Below are 23,838 nucleotides of genomic sequence, written 5' to 3'. Positions count from 1 at the left end.
ATTATCTTTTTTAGAACTCTGTTTCTGTTGAGATATTTATATGTTTAGACCAAATCAAAAAACTGTAAGTTAATTCTCATTTTTTTTTCAAATTTAAAAAAATATATATTTTATTGATTATTAATTTTAAGAGTGAGACGATAGAAAAAACTAAAGAGATATTTAGAAAAGTAATTCACTTTTCATAATTTTTTTAATAGCCTTTCTTTTAATTTCCGTTTTTAATGTTTGTCAATGGTTTTAATTTGATGAATGATTTTAGAATTCTTAAATTTTAAGTTAATATTTGAAATAAACGTTTCATTTTCATTTTCTTTTTTAAAACCCTTTTTTAGTGTTTGAAGGATTTTGAAAAAGAGAAGAAAAAAAAATCGTTTTCTTTCTTTTCAGAAGGGAATGCTAGTTCGAGGTTAAAGTAGTATTCGTGGAAAGATATAATGTCGGACCGAGAAAGTGGGGATGAACAGCATCCTGCCCAAAGTATGTTTTTCAGCAATACTATTCTATATCTACTCACTTTCAATATGTTTTTTATAAGTTAGGAAAACTGATTTATTTTCAGTTCTACCGTAGTGATCACTTTATCATCATTTTGCAACTTTGTATCATTTGGCGGGTCCGTTTTAAGCAAACATGGCGAAGAAGGCAACATTCATCTACATAGTATAAATTTAAGATTGAAAGGGTTTTTATTTATCGCTTTTACTATTCTTGTTTTTAAATTGCGGGGTTATATCTCATGTCCACTTATAAGTAATTTGTTTTAATATATATAATTATTCGATGAAATATGTTTACCGAAGTTAGTGAAGCCTTAACGATAGAAAATTTAATAAAATCTATTTTAAATTTAGAATGTGATTAAAGAGTTACTGATAATGTGCTCGGTTTTCAAAGTTGAATTTGAATGTAGTAAAACTCAATTTGAATGAATTATTGAAAAACTAATAAGATAATAAGTAAAAAATTTCCACATGTTTCTTAAAAATGTATCAAAATCATTTTTATATTTGATAATCGCGATTCTTTCCTAAATTATTATGCAAGTTATATTATTTATTGCTTTTTATATTACATTTAATTAGTAATAATAAAAATTACGTAACTAAAATTTTTAGTATGTAAGTATTCGTTAGACTGAAACTTTAAAATGTAAAAAATGTTTTATTTTAATGCAGTATTCACTAGCATAGAAATATTAAAACTGATCTTATGAGTATATTTGCCGGATTTTTGGTATCTTTATAGAAAAGCAACATAAGTTAAAGTAGACTTTTTATCATAACTTCTCAGAATCATGATTAATTTTATTATCCATAGATATTGGGAAAAAATCGTAAGCATACAAGAATGTGTAAATTAGTTGTAGAACTTTTACATAAAATATTTATTGCTTCAATTCATTCTCTAAAACTTTTGTTTTTCATAGATTTGCAATTTTACTCTTTTTTAATATTGGTTTTCATTTTTCCTATTTAAAACTTGTTGCAAGATTACCTATTTTTGTTTTAAATTAATTATACCCAATTCTGCAGTACTCTTTGAATCATTTTGTTTTTAAAACCTTAATTAGAATATCTATTTTATTTATTAATTAAAGCTTATTTCTGTTTAAATAAGATATTCTTTAAATTTACCTAAATCTGTTATAAATGAGAGAAAAAGTTGAAATTTTGCAATATAATACAAATTTAATATGAAGTATAATTATTAAATCTTTTCAAAGCTAAATTATTTTAATTTTCATGAAAATCATTTGAAATTGAACTTTTAAAAAAATATTTTTAATGCTCTTAAGGTTACTAAAAAAAGTTGATAGGTTAATTATTCTGCTATATAGTTTTAATTTCTTTTCCATTGTTTACTTATGTTTAGGAGATAGTAATCAAACCTCACAAATTCTGAAAAAGAATTTATTTTCTTATGGTATATTATTTAATTAGCTCTGGGTTTTTTAATTAAAATTTTGTTGTAGTTTTTGTAATAAATCGATATCCACTTATCATTTATATCTTCTTCAAACATTTACTTGATTGTAAAACATTTATGAAAGCACACTTTTCAATTTTAATATATCATTAATTTTTTAAAAAATTATTTTGAAAGTTTTTAAATTATGATTTAAAATTTCGCCTGCCGTTATTTGCAAACATTATTTTTTTAGCTTGTGAAATTTATGATATAAAACTTTTTAAGACGGGGTCTTTCTTAAATAAATCATATATCAATTAAATACTAGTAATTAGTTTTTGATTTATAAAATGTAGGCAGAATACTTTAAATTTTACGGTTTTAGCTGCATTCAAATTATCTTTTAAAAAATTCTTCAAATCAAAATAAAATGCATTGTATCACTCGTTTACTTTTGTGCTTTTTTATTATAAAACATTTTACATCTGGCATTGGAATACATATATTTGTGTTGTTCATTTGAAATATGGACATTTCTTTATGTGCTTTAATGTTATTTGGACAAGAGACTTTCAGAGCTGTGCTATTAAAATATATGCATGATTTTTTTTAAAAATAATGCTACATTAAAATTATATTCTTTACCCTTTATATCTGCAATCTTTATAAAAGGAAAGTACCAATAATCATAAGGTGATTGATTTACTGATGCAAATTGGGAGCTGATCGGCCACATAGTTGAATCGGGTACATGCTGTAAATAGCGTCAATTTGTAATTTTAAAAAAAAAATAAGTTTAAAGAATTTTGCACCTTAGTGAGAAAGCTAGTACAGTAATTCTCTTGTTTTACTGACAGATTTACCCCGTCTTAGCTATTTTAATTTGTAGGTAATTGGATTTTTCAATGCAGCTTACAAATGTAGATTTCAGGAAATGCTGTAAATTTAACAAGTTAAATATTATCCATTCTGAACTGAAATATATTGCAACACTAGCAATGATATTACTAATATTAAAAGACAATTTTTATTTTTAAAAAAATCTCATTTGCAAGATGATATATTAAATTATATATTTGTAGCTATGCAATTAAATCTCAACTTTGAAATCTTTGAACTGTATACAGTGGTTACATTATCACTGATATGAGGAAAATTTTGAAATAAAAGAATAAATAATTATTTGCGTTAGAATCTGGAATACTGAATATAAATTTTATTTCAATGCAGTAAAACTAATTGTCATTTGAAGTATCAAATTAAATTATTGTGTGATCTGTATAATTTATTAAAATACTTTGTTTCTTTTCTTTTATTGTATTGGAATATATATATTTATCCTTGTTATATACATTGTAGATTAAAAATAAAGGACGGTTAATTATTAAAAATGTACTCGGATTAGATACATCTAATCATTATCTGTAGAACAGTTTGGGCTTTAAAATATATAAATGCTGTTCAACCATAGTATAAGCTAATCAAATAAAATAATGTAAGCTAGGTAGGATAGTTAATAGATAGGAAATAAAAGCATTCATTGTTGTCAAAATCATTTAAATCTGTTTTAGCTTTCTTGGACATAAAATGTATCGAACTCTATAAATTATATTATAAAAGAGTGTAGAACATCTTAGGATAATAATCTTTAGTAAGCTGTGCCGATTACTGAATATTTTCTCAATAAACAGGAATGCAACAAAATATATGTATCAGAAAAGCTCTCGACGTCTTTTTCTCATTATGGAACAAATTATTAAAAATCCACAAACCATTCTATTCCTATTTTCTCCAATACTATTAACATAAAATTCTAATATTTAAAGGATTGGGGTGGGGGCATTATGCGTACATCAAAATGTCTTTCTGGTCACGTCTGTTCAACTTGTGGTTAACAAGAATATATATAGTAGATTAAGAAGACAAGCACGTTTAAAATAATGTAACATTATATAAATTAAATATTATTATTATTTAAAATATGTTGTGCATCTTCTAATAATCTTGAAATCGGGTGGTATTGCAACTACAGGATACGAATTTAATATGAAATTCACAAAGTGGCCAAAAAAAGGACACAAATCAACATGGAAATCCTTTTAGGAGAAAAAAATTATTTATAGTAGTTATTTACTTATGACTTAATGAAACAAGATTTTTTAAATATCTTTGTTTTTTAACATTTCAGGATTAACAGCAGCAAATAATTGTGGATTACTGCATTTAAATTTATCGTACTTTTACTCCATCGTGTTTTAAGGGTTTTTCCAAAATATAATTGTAATTTCTTCTGATTTATCATACATTAAAGCTGACATTTTGAGTTTTAATTTTTTTTAAAAGTCTATCTTAAATGGTTTTCAATTAATTTGAATAACTTAATATGACACTTTATGTTCTCCCAAACTTGTCTTAAGTTTTAATGCTGTGAATAGAATTAAAATATATTTGGATAAAAAAGGGGAATTTTCAAAAAAAAAAAATTAATAAATCAGTTTAGACCTTGTTTCAAAAATATACTATTAATAGATGAAACATAAAGATTACAAGCATTCGATCTGAAACATAAAGATTACAAGAATTTACATCAAAATATTTGAATATAGCTATAGGTTTGCTTTACTGGCTATATTGAAAAATTCTCTGTGAAAGGAATGCAGTTCCATTTAAGATTATATATTTTTTTAATTGGACTTTTATAAAATGTTATATAGTGATAATATTAATTGTGCAGCAGAAGTGTAATTTTAACTCTTAACCTCTTAATATGTAAAACATAAATCCTTTAGTGTAATTGATGGAACTTTTATATTATAAGATCTAAAAATAACTTGTTTAGTATTACAATTAATAATTTTAATTTTTAAGTTCATAATTATATATAATATCTGCATACTTTACACATCTACATATTCCTGCATCTTATATGTCTTTCAAAACTCAACAAAGTCGCAATATTTAATCTTTGGATTATAAGTTACCTATTTTACTTCATGATATACAATTATATATTTTTCAAATTGTAATTTTAAGAAGACATACATAAACTTCTTTTTACTGTTAGTGGTATCATTTCAATGTGTATTGAATTATCTGGACTAATATTTAAAATTTCCAATTTCAATTTAGAATCTTCATTATTTCAAACATTTTTTGAACTGCTTAAAACAGAAATTCTTTATGTGTTAAAGGCATGGAAGATTTTGGGGCAGTCTGGCAAATCCATAAATTATTACATAAATGTAAAAATAAGAAATTACGATGAAGGAGATTAATAAAAGACATAAAATGGAAATTTTTATACTGAATTAGAAGAACTTCTTCAGCTCCACTATTTGAATTTCAAATATGCAACATTTCAGAAATTTTAAATGCACGAAAAGAGAGGGAACAGTCAACAGCTACTATTTCTTTTATAAATGCTTTCTTCTCATTTTTTTTAATGGTAGGTGACAAACTTTTAGTTATATTACCTTGGGGCAGTTAATTGCCTCATGAACTATATATATATATCACTTAAGATTTTAGCATTTATTAGAAATAAAACATCAATATATATGATAGTAAAAAATATAGATAGTTGCTATATTGTAACAGAAATTTATTTTAAAATAATAAGAAACACTACAAAGATCCACATGGTTTAAAAATTGAATTATTTTGATAAACATTGGAAGTGAATGCTCTTACTCTGAAGGACCAGATACTTTTTAAAATCTACCATAGCATTAATTTGTTTCATCTTCTTATTGTTAAAATGCAGTTTAATTGAATCTTAGTCGTCTTCATACACACAAGTGTTCGCACATATTTAAAACTTTTTTAATTTGTATTTCATTGAATCGTTAAAACTTATTTTGCTTCTGAATATTTAGTTTGTAAAAACTGTCTTAAAGAGTAAAGATTGCAGCTAATTTAGGGTAGTTATAATGATTTAATATGTAGGAAAGTAACAGTTTCATAAAAACAGAAAATTGTAGTTATAAAGATATCTCTTCAGGTATAGATGAAATAAAATTTTTGACTGGTTATGTTGGTCATTTGGTGGTATTTATCATCTAGAATGTTTCTATAATTAAAAATTTGCGATAGCTAGTTTTGAAAAATATAATCCCGTTTTTCTGAACTAAAATATCAGTTTTATTCTTTATTTAAGCATAATTAAGACTATTCTTATTTCAAAAACTATATAGTCAGGGAAGAAGTAAATTTCTTCTATAGTATTTAATAGAAAAATAGTACCATTCAAACTATTTGAATTATCAAGAGTAATAAAAAAAATTTCATACTTAAATGGTGTTGTGAAGTGATATGACTTTTATCTCTATTTTACAACTGTTGCCACTAAATAAAAAGTATTGCCCATACTTGATTAAATGTAGAAAATAAAAGCAAAATATCAATTATTCAGTAGAATTAGTTTTCATCATAATGTTTTTATGGAGAATTAACAAGGAGGAAAAATCCATCATTGCTGAAATGAGTTTATATTCAGTGTTTTTTATTCTATGCATGTAATATATTTATAGCCTTCCTGATTGATAATAAATTTGCTATAATTATTCTACTAAAATTTCAATCAACATAGCACTGAACTGATCTTAAAGATGCAAAAAAGCTGCCTTTTGTATTTTGAAGAGAGGAAAAAATGAAAATAAAAAAGTCATTTGTCAAAATATTTTAGTTGCAGTTATAAAAACGTTTCAATGCTGAAAAATTTTGTTAAAAAAAATATATATATATAGTGTATACTTTTTTTTTTTTTTTTTTTTTTTTGTTTAATTGATTTTAACATAATTGAAGAGAAGGGAAAGAATTTATAATTAATTTTTTTTCTTCATAAGAGCAAAAATGTTAGTTCATATCTGTTTTTTTTTTATTATTATTATTATTCTGGCTACAGATATATTCTTTTTTTGATACTGCATTTATCTCTTCTGGTTTTTTGTAAAACTTATCCTTAAATAAAGTTGATCTTCATCTTGAATCATCTAGTTGATTATAACCATAGTTTTGTATGTATTAAAAATTATTGAAGCTTGCCAATTTTTACATCCCCTCTCTTTATTGCTCCTATAAAAGTAAAACACTTTGATATATAATATTCATGTGTAATGTTTGTTTAACTGTTCTTCAGGAAGACCATAAGTGAAACTGACCTTGAAAAACTTATTTTTCTGAAATTTAATTTGTTATATGAATGCCTATAATTAAATGATGTTTTAACAGTGCTTATCGATCCTATTTTACAAAGAGGAAAAGGTTTTATTATTATTGTTGTTGTTGAAGGGGTTTGTTAGTTTATATGTCAAGTTAAGAATTCAATCTATGTAATTCAAATATGATAGTTTCACCATTCAACTCTTTTTCAAATTTTAAGTATTAATACCGAATTCATTATTTATTTGTAGTATAAAAAAGCTAAAAAACTTATTTTCTTTAATAAAAAAAATCCTTGTATTGATAAAGAATGTAATTTAAATATTTTTTATCCTCTTTGTGAAATGAAAAAAATAGTATATTTTTCTTTTATCCTACCCGTAATGTATCTATGGAAGGAAAAAAAAATTAATACATAGTGAAAAAAGGTTATATTATTTCCTCTTCTTTTTTTATAATTTGTTTCCAGCTTTCATTCATTAACTGGGGATTCGACACACATTTTAATTTTCTCGTTATGTTTCACAATTGCTGACATTCGGACATCTTTTCGCGAACCCCCGTTTATTCCCGGGCGCGCGCTTAATCTCTAGCCGGTGGTGCAACTAGATTTCCAATGTTTTTTTAGCCGTGTGCGTTTTGACGTCTAAATTTAATCCTCTGAGTTAGTGGTCGAACAAATTACCTGTTAAAAACCTCTTTCTACGGCTGGTGAGAGGGGATCGACGTCAAAGTACACGGTTTTACTTGAGGTCTCTGCCAGTCATTTGGCCTTCATCCCTTTTAACTCTTACGGAAATGTAGGGCGACGGCTGCGCGGATAGTAAATGCACTGTCTGGCGGGGTCAATGGCCGCCGCGGTATGACGAAAGGTGTTCTTTCCGAGAATGAAGGGTTGCTCGGTCTCTCTCTGGGATCTTTATCTTTCCCCCCATTTTCTCCGTCTCTTATACTGCCGGCATTCCATTTTTATACTTCTTGGTTACGTAATTTAAGTTCGATCATAAGATTGTTACGGATTTGCGCATTATTTTCTTGATTTGTTGCAGAAAATGAGGAATTTTTTGGAGATTGTTTCATTCTGAAATACTTCGGCGCTTTTCAGAAGACAGATTGCGGTATCTGATATCTGTTAGGTGATACACAAGGTTATATGCTAGGAATGTGTTAGAAAAATAACATATGAAACTGAAATGAAGTATTGAAAAAAAATATGTGTATTCTATGAATATATATATGTGTGTTATATTGTGATAATTTTTTTTTCTCGTCTAATCAAATGAATTGTTGTAAATTTGGAATAGGAGTATAATCGGATTATTCTCGTTTTTTTAAAGCATTTTAAGAAAATCATATAATTCTGTTTTGAGGGTAGATATTACAAATTTGTCAAATATGGAAAACATCTGGTATTTTTTTGAAAATCCATGAAATGAAAAATTAGATACAAGGATAGTTCTTGCATTCTTTCCTATATCTTTCCTTGCTAAGAGAAATACATGAATTTAAAATACAACATGGAAGGTAAATATTTTTTCTGATAGCTTTGAATTATTTAAGAATTTTTAAATACAGCAGGAGGGATTGAATACTGTAAACTGTTGAATTAATGCTAATTATTCTATATATTTATGTACTGTTTTGAGATTATAAAATTGTAAAAAAATGTTTAGAAGCATTATGGATGAATTTAGTTAGTTCCATTTTATTTGCTAAGTAAATTTATAGACAATAAAAGTTTAAATTCTGTTTGTTTTTTTAAATTTATTTTTTATAGCAGTTCTGATTATAATTACTAAAAGAAAGAAATTGGTGTGTTTGATGGTCTTTGAAAAATTTGATCATATTTTTAAAGTTATATAGAATTGCTATATTCTCTTTCTACTTTATTTTATTAATAGGAGGGCAGATGGTGCCTCAAGGGGAGCAGGAGCTGGCTACGAAAATGCTCCAAATACAATCAAAAAGGTTTTATTTGGATGTTAAACAAAACAGAAGAGGACGTTTTATTAAAGTTGCTGAGGTATTTCTAATTATACATTCCTAAATATATATTTCTTATGTCACCAAAAATGGTAACAACTCGCATAATGAAAAGAAGTATTTTTAAATTCATTCATTTCTAATTCTTGAGTGTGATTCTAAATGTATTCCTCAAACTTTATATAAATCCACAAAAAAAATCATTGCTAGTTTAATTTTTTTGCATACTTTGTATGTAATAGACATATATTGCATATATAGTATCTATTTACTTTTATTAAGTCATAGATCTGAATTATTACATGAGATGTGTTGAATCTGTAATATATCCTTGTGCCAGTTTAATATTGCATTATTTATTAGTTACAAAAACCTTTTGAAACTGTTTATTTAAAAGATAGTAAATTTTTTTAATTTTCTCTTGCTTTTCCATTTAAATTTTATTAGTTAGGAATCACTTTCTTTTAATTGCGAAGTCTTTAGATTTTGGTGTTTATTTAGCATTATAATTTTAGTATTTTTTTATATTATAAATAGTAATGAATAAATTCACTTTGTTTTTCAAATAAATTAATAGATAAAACAATTTATTAAAAAAGTCATTTATTTCAAGTATATTGTATTATTTTGTGGATATCTCAACAGTTCTCTTGAAAAGATTAATCTCCGTGCATTGGATATTTCATAAAAGTTGCCATTCTTATGTAATTAAATTTCATAAATCTTTTTGTAGAAAATTATATTCAATTTTAAAAATTAAAAAGTTTTTGTGGTGTTTGTATGTTTAAGACTTAGTATACAAAAGCTGATTTATGTACAGTTTACAATCTAAGGTTTTTTAAGTGTTCAAAATCTTGTTAAATGAGACATGAAGCCGTTAAAATGAAGGATGGTTATTTTTAATTTTAAGATACAATTTTTATATCTTGTAAAATTTAAAGTTATCTCACTGAAAAGGAAAAAATGTTTAACTTGTAAATTTTGTCATATCACATAGAATTGTTTACATTAGCTATATGTAAGAAATATCTACTATATTTGCATATCTAATTCATTTAATAAGTAAAATGTTAAAGAATGAATGTAATTTAAATAGCGTTACTATCATGTTCTATAAGAAAACTGAAGCTCACCATTACTCTTGCTATTGCTGACTTTCACACTGTATTATGGCCTTATAAGCAGAATAAGATTTTTGTTTAAAAAAATTGTTAAAGTGATATTATAAAGCCTATAAAACGGTCCTAAATATGAAATGCTATATTTATTTTATTTATTTTTACTGTTTACCAATGTTACCAGTAAAAATACTTAAATAGGTTGTATTTGTTCAACTGTAATGTTAAAGTGAAAGTTTATGTCTTTGCCTTGTAGATTGTTCATTTCTTACATTTTATGACATGATTCGCCTATATTTTTTAATAGTATTTGTACGTTACGAAAGATTTAATCAGACTATTCTTTAAATGTTTTTATAAATATAAAAACCACTAAATTAGGTCTATTCCATTTTGCTGTTTTATTATATAAGAAATTTTTATATCTTCTTTACGTTGTTTGGATTTGTAACTGGTTTGTCTTCTTATCCTCTATAATAAGTGCTGAATAATGATTCATGAATGAATGAAGACTTCTAAATATATGAAAACCATTTAAACGTATTTGTCTAAAATTTAATTTGCTTCATATTATTTTGTAATTTGGTTTATTATCTGATGAAAATAAAGTGCAAGAGCTATAAAGAATTCTGAAAATGTCCTTTGAAGTAATCATGAGCTGATTAAAAGACTGTAAAGATTCATTTAGTTATTAAAATATTATTTTGATCACATATTAAAAATTTCATCAATTTACAATGGTTATCATATTTTATATTGGTGATTTATTTCTCGTAATATTGCAGAATTCATCTCTATATCTTTTGCCACGGTAGATTCCCAACTATCCTACCTAAAACAATTTTTGCAATTTTACAAATACTTATATGAAAAATACTTTCCCTATCAAAATCTGCTTTTATGCATATTTTCTGCCTTCGCGGTATAAGCCAGTACTTAATGGATGTTTGTTACATACTTAATGGATGTTTTAAAAATTATATTAGAAGTCAATATGAGAATAAAAATATTGTATACATTTTTAAAATGAATATGTGTTCTTTTAAAATGACAAAAACAATTAGATAAATGTAGACTTAATACTTTCAAAAGTTATTTCAACATGTTTTATTACACATTTATGCATCATTATACTAATATCATTATATTCAACTATATATCATTATACTTTAAGGAAAACATAATCAAAATTGAAAGCTTTTTCGTTTTCTAGAGCTGGGAATCAAATGATTTGTTAAAGTATCTGGATAGTTGAGACTCTACGATATGCATTATTTAGGTTCTTGCTATCTTAATATTTCTCTTATTGAAGGTCGTATATTTGACATTGAGAAGGTGTATTTAAGTACCCTTCTGTGAAATAATCTTATCTTTGTATTATTTTTATTCTTGTCATGAACTATTTTGTAATATTCCATTCTTTAGTAATGGCATTATTACAGATTCTGTTTTCTTTGTTTTGAAGAGTTAGTATGTAGTATATTTCTTGTTCAATTGTATACTTGATTTCAGCTAACTGCAAATAGGAATTTTTAATAATTTCTTTAAGTATAGCTTTTAAAGTTATGGTATAAACTACTTTTTTTTTTTTTTAACTGAGCATTTTTTAAAATAAGTAGAGCTTCTAATAAAAAAAAGTTTCAATCTTCCTTCTATTTTAATGCTATTATTTAAAATAGATTTATTTAATCATTTAATAAACATTTTTGAAAATTTTATAATATTCATGTGTTCCTAATTATTCAGCAAAATACTGTGCTGTTAAGGCAGCTTTTTATTGACTTTTAATGCTTTAGTTGCATTAAAGGCTTAAAATTCGTCCTTTATGTTCAAGATATATTAGTATCAATTCAAAATTAAAATATAATTTATAAATTTCTGCCAAAAGACAAAGTACTCTTCGTGATTTTCGGATTCACCAAGGATTCTATTTGAAAGGACCAAGATAGCCTGGCACTACCATTCATAATGCAAGTCTTTCAATTTTTCTTTTTTGCATGGCAGTAAAACACAGGTGCTATAAATATCCACAGGTATATACACTACAAATATCCACAAGTATCCAAAGTTAGATGATATGCTAATTTTAAAATAAAGGTATCAGAAAATTTATTAAAGCAGAATATTGTAAAGATCATCATTATCAACTAGAAATATCTTATTATATTCTTCCTTCAAAATGATTTTTTTATGATTTCGTAGACAAGGTCTGAGTTTCTTGTTTAATCTCTGGTTTCAGTTCTCTAAATTTCTTTAAATATTAGTATGTTTTCTTAGAGTGTATGGCAAAATCATTCTATTTGATACATGTTTTTTTCTCTGTTTCAAATTTTGAGAACAAAATTAATTTTAAAATAAATTGAAGGATTAAGTGAAAATCTAAATTAATTATGCGTTTATTATTTCTTTATTTATGTGCATTTAATAAATTGTCATTTTAGGTTGGCGCTGCTGGAAGGAAGAGTAGACTACTTCTAGCAATGTCTACAGCTGCTGAATTCAGAGACCATTTAACTTCATTTAGTGAACTTTATGCTTCTTTAGGTGAGACAGTTTGTAATTGTAACTTATATATAATATCATGATGTAAAAGATTAAAATTTCACAAAATGAACTTCACAAATTCAATTTGATGAATTTGATAAGATTTATTGAAACATGCAAAATATATTTAACTCACCTTGAGAGACCTGTCCAATTATATACTTTACATTTCTGGAGTTGCAATAAGCCTTTTAAATTTATTGGAAAGGATTAAAATTAAAGGCAGAGAAAAAAATGTCTATATAAAAATTTTTGCTCTCAATAATATAAATTTATTGCATTTAAATTTTTATATTAAATATGCCAGTTAAGTAATGACTGTAATTTGAATTTTAAGTGATTCTGTAAGAAAAATTCACTTTAGTTCCTTAAAGGCCTTTTATTTGTAACACTTGTGTTTTGGATTTTGCTGCAGTTCACTACCTATAGTCTGTTTATTTTCTGTAGGCGATTCAAGGTCACATTTTCTACCGCATTACTGGTACCAGACAACCAATAACAAGGCAGAAAATATAACCTTGAACCGCCTACAGAAAATTCACAGACTATAATCAAGGGGAAGTGGGTTAATTACACTGTTGTGGAATCTCTAAATAAAAGTAAAATTATCTTAAAAGCTTTGAATTATAAAAATTTTATTTTCTAAATTGCAAACTTATCAAAATGGATAAAAATTTGTTTAAAATATGCTTTGTTATATGGTGATGTCTTTTTTTTTTTTTTTTTAATTAATATTCATTATTATAAAAGAGGCAAGAGCTGTAAGAAGAAAATCAAAAATTTACATTCACATAATAATGCAGTATTAAATTCTGTTTTGTTGAGGTGTAATTATTTTGATTTAGTTTGTTATTAATTACAAATGAAAAGGCTATATATATATATATATATATATATATATATATATATATATATATATATATATAAGTTGCCATAGGAATTTGTACTTAATAGAATTTGGAAAATGCCTTTTTTTTTTCTTGCAAGTTAAATATGTGCTGCTTTGAAAGATCGTAATTTTTTTATTATATATAATAGGAATTTATCATTATTTATATGTCAAAATGTTTATTGTTAGTTAAGTCTATTAGATCTATTTTTTTACATAGCTCTTTGGAATTATTTTTTTACACAATTTTTTAAGCTTACAAACTGATATTGTTTTAAAATGTAAGCCATAAAAATATTCGTATATTAGGAGAATAGATCAGTTAATCTGAATGAAATTTTATTGAGAAATGTGTCATTTTCCAGCTCATCTACATTAAACCATTTAAACAATCTTTTACTTTCCATATTTTTCTGACATTCATGTAGAACTGTAATAAAATATTTTATATCATATTAAGTTAAGCATTATAGTATTTAGAATATAGCTACAAGGTATTCAAAAATTATAAATAAATGTTGCATAGCTGCTGCACGTCAAATACTTCCAATATAAAATTTGCAGTGTGCTAAAATTTAGATAGTTTATTTCGTACACTGAAAAATATTATTACATTGAAAAAGGGCTTCTTAAATTTCTTAAGGAAAAGTTTCATCTTTCATGTATTAATTTTTAATAGGTCCACCAAATCCTGATAATTTGCCAGAAGATGGAAAATTAAAGAGTGAAGTTATGGTGAAAGATAATAGGCGATATTATTTGGACCTCAAAGAAAATTCTCGTGGAAGGTTCCTAAGGGTAATGGGCAAAATTCTCTTCATGATTCTTTTTTATTGATCTTCCAAATCATCAGCTGTTATCTTTGCAAAAAATATTGCTACCTAATCCCTTGTGTCTAGTTTTTACATTTTGAAAAATTTGCTTTATATTATCTTCTTCTCTTTAGTTGCTTGCTAATTTTTGATTTGCTTGTTTATAGTTCTGCAACTAAATTAATATAGATCTGCTTGGTCTTTTTTTTTTTAATTAATTGAATTTAGATTTAAATAAAGTTTTCTTTCTGTTTGTTGAAACCTTTTAAAATAGCCATGAAAAAAAATGCTAATATTTATCAAACTTATTTTTAAAATATTATGCTCGAATTAATTTCTTCAAACGTTCTTTCAAGGCTTATATTATCATTAATTACTTTTGTTGTTAAAAGTTGGGAGTGGGGAAATTGTTTATTTATTGTTGTTTTTTTAACTGCATTTTTCCAGTTCTTTGAGAATATAATCAATAAATGTGAAAATTATTATTTTCATCTACATATTTAAATGAGTTTGTTTGTTTTTTTAAATATATTTTGAAATATTTTAAGGTTTCCCAAACCATAGCCAGAGGTGGACCACGTTCACAAATTGCGATACCAGCCCAAGGTATGATAGAATTTCGAGATGCTCTCACTGATTTGCTAGAAGAATTTGGAACTGATGATGGAGGTAGGTTGAAGTGCAAGGGCATTTTTGTAATAATTTTATTGTGAATATGGGCTCTTTGTTAAAACTTGCAAATTTGTTTCTTAGCTTTTTTTACTAATATATAACATTCTAACATTGATGTTGCAGGCATGGTATGTATACCATTCAGTAACAGACTGAATGGCAAACATGTATCAAGCAGAATCATGCCAAAAGAGTAAGCAGTACATTTAAATTTCATTTGAATGTGTTGCTATAAGGGAAAAAATTATATGACTAGAACATATTTACTAATACTATATAAATTTTTCTTTATTCATCTGTGCTTGGAAATTTTCAAATTTATTCATGACCTTGATTGATAGATTAAATCATTTGGTTGTGGAAACTTTTTTTTAATTTATTTATTTATTCAAAAAATATTCTTCTTTGAATTTTGCATATTTTACTAACTTATTTATTTTTAAGGTGATAGAAGTTTTGTTTCTGATGGGTTATCGGCTCCTTTAGAAATATTTATAAAACCATGTTGTTGTTTTTAAAGAAATTCTGTTCTGCAAATTTTAAAGTTATGAATCAGTTATAATAGTGTTTGTTGGTGCTTATAACATAGCTCAAATTTCTGCTAGAAATACCAGTTTACCCATTACGTGTGTTTTACTATTTTGCATATTGGATCTATTACTCAAAGTGAAAAAGATTCCCCCCTCCCTTAAAAAGATTTATTTCTTCTATTAAATGATAAAGTAAAATGAAAATTTTCAGTTATTGTTTGAAAAATTTCTATTTAAAATGTTTTAAAGAGTCAGTTCCTTTGTGTAAAAACTTGCTTTTATTTAGGTAGCAGCACAGTCATTTTAATTTTGTTGAAGAATTGATTCTTCAACAATTCCTAAAAGCAACTCTTAAAAATATAAGCAGTTTTTAAAATCATATAATTATTTTCATCCTATTATTTCTAATCTTGAATTTGTTTTATTGTTATTTTAATAAAATTGGTCTTTTGAAATTGTAGAATTATATTGTTTGACAATTTACATTAATAGTGACGAAATGAAAAAAAAAAAAAAAAAAATGGCAGAACAAATTGTTATGAGTATAAGAAAATCAGTTGCATCATAATGAAATTCAAAAGAAAAATGAACTTGTAAATTAATTCCTTTTTATTTGAACATGATCTCAAGAACAGTTTTTAAATCTTTAAGAAAAATGCATTCATTCATTCATTCTATGTCATCAGTCCTCAAGATACAAAAAATATTTTATACAAATTTACTTTTAAATAATAAAGTGTTATTTTGTAGCTATTAATAAAATTGTTTTTGAAATTTTGTGGTCTGAAGGATGACAAGAAAACTTAGTAATAATACCAGAATGGATATTATTTTGCAAGTTTCTGATAAGTCTGCAATTTATTTTCGAAAATGTTAAAAGTAATTTTAAAGTTATGGAAACGTATTTGCATTAGATGCAATTCTTATGCTTACTTACTTTTCTGACATTTCCATGGATTTTAGCATTTTCGAAATCAAGATTTATTATTCTTGATATTATTTTATTGTATGTAATAATTCTACAATATTTGAGAAACTCGAGCACTTTTTGTATAAATTCCTTATTTAGTTAATGATACTTATTTTACTTCTTAGTGCTTATATTTGCCACAGTTAATTATTTTATGAAGCTTACCTTTTTTTGTTCCAAGCCTGTCTCTTGTCTGCTTCTTATGCTGTGTTTTTATTATATTTCAGAATTTAAAGGAGAACTACCAGAAGGTCAACATATGAGAGTAGAAAATAAAAATTTTTATTTTGATATTGGACAAAACAGCAGGGGAATTTATATGCGTATATCAGAAGTAAGAACTTTTTCACAGAAATGAATATATTAATGAATTTTTATTATTAAAATGTCTAAATTACATTTCGTAACATTTTAGTAAAATTTGCAGATAAGGCATGTCCAATTTTTGAATTAAAATAGATATCCCGGAACATGAAAAAGTATTTAGGAATACCATTTTTAGATTAATAAATATTTGTAGTTTTAAACAAATAGAAGCAATCACAATAAGTGTTTTCAATTGGTTGAGAGAGAAAAATGTCATTTCTAATTTTAAATGAATAGATAAATTTCATATTTAATTTATTTTTTAATAAATGGATGAGTAATAAGTTAAATAGATTTGCTGAATTTACTAATATTAATTTCATAAAATATAGTTGCATCTTAAGAAGACAAGATCTTGGTCTTCAGTAGATTTGCATCGGCTCCACTTCGGATCTAGTGTTGATGTCCAACAGAAAATTACTAAGCAATTTCTTGTAATCAGTATGTTATAAAATTTAAGTTGTTTTTAAATAATTGGATTCATATCTTGAAAAGAGCATTAATTTATTTGTTTTATACTGCTTTTAGACTTTATTTTTACTGAACTTACAAAACGTATCTTTAAAAATTCTTTGTTCCAAAAAAAAAGGTAATGTGTACTGTGAGTGAATTATTATTATATTGCTGTACATGCCAATGAAACTTCTTCCTTTATGTAATTTGTGTCATCCTTACACAAGAATTGAATTATTTAACTTCTCAAATCAATCTTAAACATTCAGAACTTTAACTGTTTGTGGCAGATGGTTAATTATTGGCTTATACCCTTTAAATTTCTATTTTTGTAGAAGAAAAGAACCCCTCTGATTTAACTATTCCATCATTTCTCCGTATAGGTTAAGAGTAATTTGAGAACAGCCATCACCATTCCAGAGAAATCTTGGTCCCGCTTTCGAGATATATTTGCTGACTATGTAGACAAGATGAAAGAATTATCCGAGAAATCTGCTACAGGTGGTAAATGAAGTTCTATCTAGTGCCCATCCTGAGCAAAATCAATTGTACAGAGACATTAGTAGTATGCGACACGTTCTTTGCAGATTCCGACTGTCCCGCTGGTGATTGTTTAGGTGCTGTTATTTGTTCCCGGTGAATGACTGTTTTCTTTGTTGCGTCGCTAAGAGATAAATATTAAAACAAAAGCTTTGGCCCATGCTACGCTGGGCCTTGTCTTTATGGACCAGAAACCCGGTGAAAATATGGATGCTATAGCTGTTGTTTGTTTTGTTAAGTATTGGTTTCTGAGATTGTTCAGTATGAACAGTTGCAGAAGTGCATTTAGGTGAATAATTATGTCAAATTGCTATTTTCAAAACTTAGTTTAAAAAAAAAAAAAAAAAAAGAATTGTACTTGATGAATTTGAAGATTTCATTTCTACACTGAACGGGTGATCATTTTCAGAGTATGTATGTATATATCTTTGCATTGTTTAGATTTTAAAAATTTATTAATTTTATTTGATACAGGATTTCAGTTTGTAGTTCATTATTTTTGTACATGTACATACATAATGTATGCTGCTGCTACAGATCTTTTGTATGCACATCTACCTTTCTGGAATGTTCACTGCAAGACATAAAACTGTTTCAGAATTGTTAAATGTGAAAAGACAGTATTATACTTGAAGATTTATTGTTATTGTCTGAACCTAAGCATTGAAAAAAAAAAATGAATTCATTATTTCATCTTAGACTAATAGGTAAATCTTCCTCTTAGTCTTCTTTATTCCATATTTTGGCATGTTACTTTAAGACCTTAGTTTAACACTCGTGAATTTTGTGATTACCTCTGCAGTGTAGTGTGTTATATATTTTTTTATTTCCAATTTTTAAAATTCTCTAAATTTTTGCTTCCGCACTGTTAATACTACAACTTTTTCATTTAAATTCTTTCTCTTAGCATATCCTTCAAAAGCAGCCTGATGTTGCATCGAAAAATTTTATCATTAAATTTCAGCTTTAAAAGTTATCAGAGTGGGATTGCGTTTCTAAAGTCTCCAGACCTTTAATAACATTTTATAGTTCATGACTAATGCTTCGAGGAAGTCATTTGTTATTGATGAAATTATGGAACATTTTGTGATAATGGGACGATAATCTTCAAAAGATATATTAGAAATGAAAGTTCGTTTTTATTTTATTGAAAAATATTTGCTCTAGGGCTTTTAAAAGAAGGTTTGAATTGCAAACTGGATGTGGGGCCACTTGGTATAAAAAGACCTACAAAAATGTGTAACAATCAAATGGCAGAATGCCTTCTGATACTTATCATACCTGTTAAATATTTGGTGAAATAACTAGTTATACTTGTTACCTAATATGTCTTTCAGAATTTGTATAATAAGTTAGTGAATGTACTGTTAAAAATGAGATTTTGGAAACGCAACTTACTGTTTTAGTGGTTTCGATTGAAATTTGGCTGTGAAGTCATAAGGATTCACTGGTATATAAACCTCATTATGTACATAGAGCTGACAGTATAGTAGATTTGAACATGCTGCAAGTAAATTAAACTTGCCTGCATCCAAAGTAAATATTTACTATGCTTTGTCAGCTGTTTTTTGCTGTAACCATCTGCATTTTAATCACTATCAGATATATGTATACAGATCCCAGTGAATCTTTTTTGGCTTCGTTTGCTGATTGCTTAAGAGCTTGATGAAACAGAAAGCTGCTTTTTCAAGAAGTTGTTGCTTGTTACACTATTTGAACTATTTGCTGAACAGAAATATGTTCAGAAGTTTAACCCAAATCAAAAGAGAAAAGAAAAATCTTGAAATATGTATTTTCTCCTACGATGTAAAATTTTTGGGTGGGATCAGTAAAGATAATATTGAAAGTGAAAAATTACTACATTCACTGTAGTTTTAGTCTGTTGAAAACTTACTAGCAGTCTTTCTCTGTATATATCAAAAGTCTTTTTGGATTGACTTAAAATTAGGACACAACTTTGTACATTTTTATGGGCAGTTTGAAGTTTTTCTTTAACTATATGGTTCAAAGATATAGGAGCCACAAAGCGAATATATTAAGTTCTAAGATGCTCTTGTATTTTGTATGTACATATTTGTGTATTAAGTGATCTTATATATTGCCTTTTGTTTGTTTCTCTTAAGCTCACCTACTGGAATTCAAAATTTATTTTAAAGTATTTTTTCTTTGATATTTTTGAAGCCCTAAAGATTATGTCACAAGCTATAATTTTGTTTTTGAGTTATCGAGTATTAACAATTTTCTGTTGAGTGTAGTAGATTTATTTAAAGTTTTTGAAATTTTGATTTTATTTCACAAAAAAATATCAAGCCGATATGTGTATAACTTGTATTCCAAAATTGCTGTATTTTTGAATTTTACTGAACTTGTGTGTCAGTATAACTAGATGTATCTATTCTTTTGATATAAAGACGTGTTAAATTATGTTAATATTACTGCTAAGAAATAAGTTTTTGAGTCTTGTTAATGTTGACGTTGTGCTTTGTAATTAGTGTTTAACACTGGGCTGTTAAGTAAGAGCCTGGAAGTTATTGTAAGCATGGCACTCATATGAAAGATATATTCAATTGCATTGGAATTGCCGTTATTTTTTCTGGATAGTTGTGTTTGAATGACTTATCTATAGCAGTTCAAGATATTGTGGTCCTTAGGTGAGCTGCACCTGATTTTATTTACAAAATTCTAAATGAACTTTGTCAAATGCTGTTGTTACATAAGTCTGTTTGCAGTGACAAAGAGAGTTATTTCTCACACACCGGCCATTGCTAGCTATACTTTTCTATTAGCAGTTACTGCCAGGCTGCTGTTTTTCATAAAAAAATAAAAACTTTAATGTTAATTCTAATACCATGCTGAGTGTTTTAAGTTTGAAAATATTTTGGACAAAAGTTATGTGGGCCCCCTCTTCAGCATTCTGTTATCTGTGTGTCCCTTCTTGAAATGGAACACTTTTTTGGAATTATTTTATGGGGTAACATAGCAATCACACTGCCACTCTAAAATAATTTACTGGGTTTTTATGCCCGGTAATATGCGCATCTAGAGAATTTGAGACGTTAGTTATTTGTTTGTTATATTGTTGTAAAATAAATGTTAGTGCAGCACTATAGATTTGTTTTGTTGACAATTATCTATTGTTTCCTTATATAAATCTGATTGCTAAAATTCTTGCTTTGTGCAAGGGCAGATGTTGTGCAAGATGTCTATTTGTGATAGACTTCCTAAAAACTGTGGTGTCCTGTAGCTTTAGAAATCAATCCCGGTGTTTTTCTTCAGTTTTTGTATAATGCAGATAGTGTATAGTATTTCTTTTGTTTTATTCTTGGAAGAGGTTTAATCTGTTGATTTGTTCTTATTTAGGAAACTTTAAATTTTTTATTATTTTTTTAAATTATCCCAGTTTAAAAAAAAAAACCCAAAAAGTATATATTAGAAATTTTTGTTGTCTTTTGTTCCTAATTATATTATTATTATTATTGTAGATAAAAAAATATTAAGAATATATTTCTCTATTTTCTATATTATATTCATTTTGGAAACATGCTTTGTTTTTTTCATCCTAAGAGATGTAGAATTCCTGTCTGCTTGTTGCCATTTTTAAATGTTTTTTCTGTCTGTAAAAAATATAATATTTGAAAGCTGTTTGAGAAGAAAAAAAAAATGTAACTTCAATGAATATGATCTCTCAGTGTGAATTTTTTATGTATTGGGATGGATATTGTCTGCCCTTGCTATTATTTTTTTTTTTTTTTCATAATATTGGTTTAATTTTTTTTATATTACTTAAGCTGACAGTGTTTATTTACTTTTGTTTCACCCACATCAGAGCTTTAAGGAAGAGATTAGTGGGGATATTGTTAAAACTGCACAGTTTTATGACTTATGTAAAACCATTTGTAGATATATTTGTGAAATTTTATGTAACTTACTATGTTTTAAAAATATTCCTCTATTTTTAGTCTGTATTTCTTTAACTACATACACTGTACATTGCCTCACATCTCTCATATGATACACACGTTTTGAGTTCAGATGTGATATCTTTTTTAATTATTAAATGGTAATGAAAGCAAAAGTATTCATTTGTCCTAGAAATTATAAATAATCAACATGTGTGATATGAAGTAATGTACCCTTTTTGTATTGATAAAGTGCTGCTGTGTTTTAAATTATTTTCTAAAATTATTTATCTGTTATGTTTCTGACTTTTTTTAAATTAAACAAATTGCAAAACCTATACTGCTGAAGCTCATATTAAATAGAGCAAAGCGTATTTAGCAGGTCATCCAAACCAGTTTCAGCATCTAACACAAATCTGTTGGGGCAGTCTAATCATTGTTGTCAAGTATTGTATGCATAGAAAGTTGCATGTTAATGTTTCAAAAATTTTATTTTTTGTCCCTAATATAACTCAACTGCACATTACTAGTTTTTAAAGTGTATAGAATATGATATTTAAAAAAAAAAAAAAATCAAAGTCGATTTTTAAAATATTTTTAGAAGCTGAATCTGCATGTTGACTTTGAAATAGTATTTTTATTAAAAATTGCCTAATATTTATCTGAATTTCCAAGGTTGAGAAGTAAGTATTCAAAAAGCTGAATTGTAATAATTTTTTTATTCAAATATTAACTATTAACATGTTTGTTTTGCATTTCATCATAATTATCCTTGTATCTTCTTGCATAGTATTCTGTGCTTATTTATCAAAAACTCCTTTATTTTAATTTTGATTTCTTGTATTCATTCATGTTGAATTATAATTGGTAGAGCCAAATTCATGAATTAGACTTCATTTTTCTTTAGTGGATTAGAAAAAGAAACGGAAAAGTTATAATTTTTCCTTGAATTTTCATCTTCTAGAAACACATGAAGAAATGTTATATTCAAAATTCGGTTCTGATCTAAAATGCTTTCAATTCTTTATTAACTATCCTGTCCTCTTATATACTGCTTACTTAATTTTAAAACTAATTTTTGTTTATTATTTAAAGTAATGGAAGCACTAGCTCTTAGTTAAAAACTATGGCGAAATCTACATTTTGGAAATCCCAAATATTATTGTGGGTAAGCAGTTATTTATTGTCTAGAAAATGACATCTCTATCTTTTCAGAAAAGTTTTTATATTATACATAAATAATTAAAATATACAAAAATTTGGAAATATTGATTATTTTGAAGCATAAGTGTAGTAATAAGCTGTGGCATAACTACGTCATACTGGTGGGTGACTTTGGAAAATATAAATTCATCACTGTTTTAATTACGGAGGGCATATTTTACTGCATTGTAGATAGAATCCCCATGAATTGTGATTGTAATTTAAGTTTTGAGATGTTCAATGCAATTTTTATTTTATTACTCAATTCATTTATTCCTTAGTCCCAGTGGGTAGGATTCTAGTGTTGCCTAATTATAGCATTTCAAGTTGATTTATTAAACTCCGGATATTTTGTCTGTTATGCCACTTACATTAAGCTGTCTTTCTCTGACCCTACTTTTATTGAAAAAGTACATGTTCGAAAATAACATTTTCTGTTAGTGTTTTTAACGAAATTAAATGTACTGTTTTACTGATTGCTGTAGAATTTCAATTATCTGACTCTCTGTTAATGCTGTTTCTTTGCTAAGTATTTTAGTAATATGGGTAAATTCCATGCATTTCCACAAAAGAAAATAGCTCTTTAAATATGGCGGAAAGTTTCGAAGCGTTGAAGGAAGGAAGTGGTCTTATGGAAGTCAATTTCTATTAAACGAGTTTTCAAATACTCAGGGAAAATATGACCCCTAATCAACTGAAAAGGAAAATTCTAACTGCTGTTTTTTTTTTGTTTTTTTTTTAAATAAATATTTTCCTCTATGATTAGAACCAAAAAAATTTTCCCATCG

General features: G+C 26.3%; 1 protein-coding gene across 1 annotated transcript; it reads left to right on the top strand.

Annotated features, from left to right (window-relative positions):
* Positions 1-373: 373 nt before the first annotated feature.
* LOC129983802 (transcriptional activator protein Pur-beta-like) lies at positions 374-21,902 on the top strand. The gene is made up of 7 exons (XM_056093438.1): positions 374-480; positions 8,973-9,094; positions 12,614-12,716; positions 14,285-14,403; positions 14,966-15,086; positions 16,817-16,923; positions 17,792-21,902. Exons 1-7 carry the CDS (start codon positions 438-440, stop codon positions 17,918-17,920), a joined length of 744 nt encoding a protein of 247 aa, XP_055949413.1. The 5' UTR covers positions 374-437; the 3' UTR covers positions 17,921-21,902.
* Positions 21,903-23,838: the final 1,936 nt, after the last annotated feature.

This window comes from Argiope bruennichi, chromosome 9, assembly GCF_947563725.1.
Source record: "Argiope bruennichi chromosome 9, qqArgBrue1.1, whole genome shotgun sequence".
NCBI lineage: Eukaryota > Metazoa > Arthropoda > Arachnida > Araneae > Araneidae > Argiope > Argiope bruennichi.
Note: the sequence above shows the minus strand (reverse complement) of the source record. Positions and strands in the feature narration are given on the sequence as shown.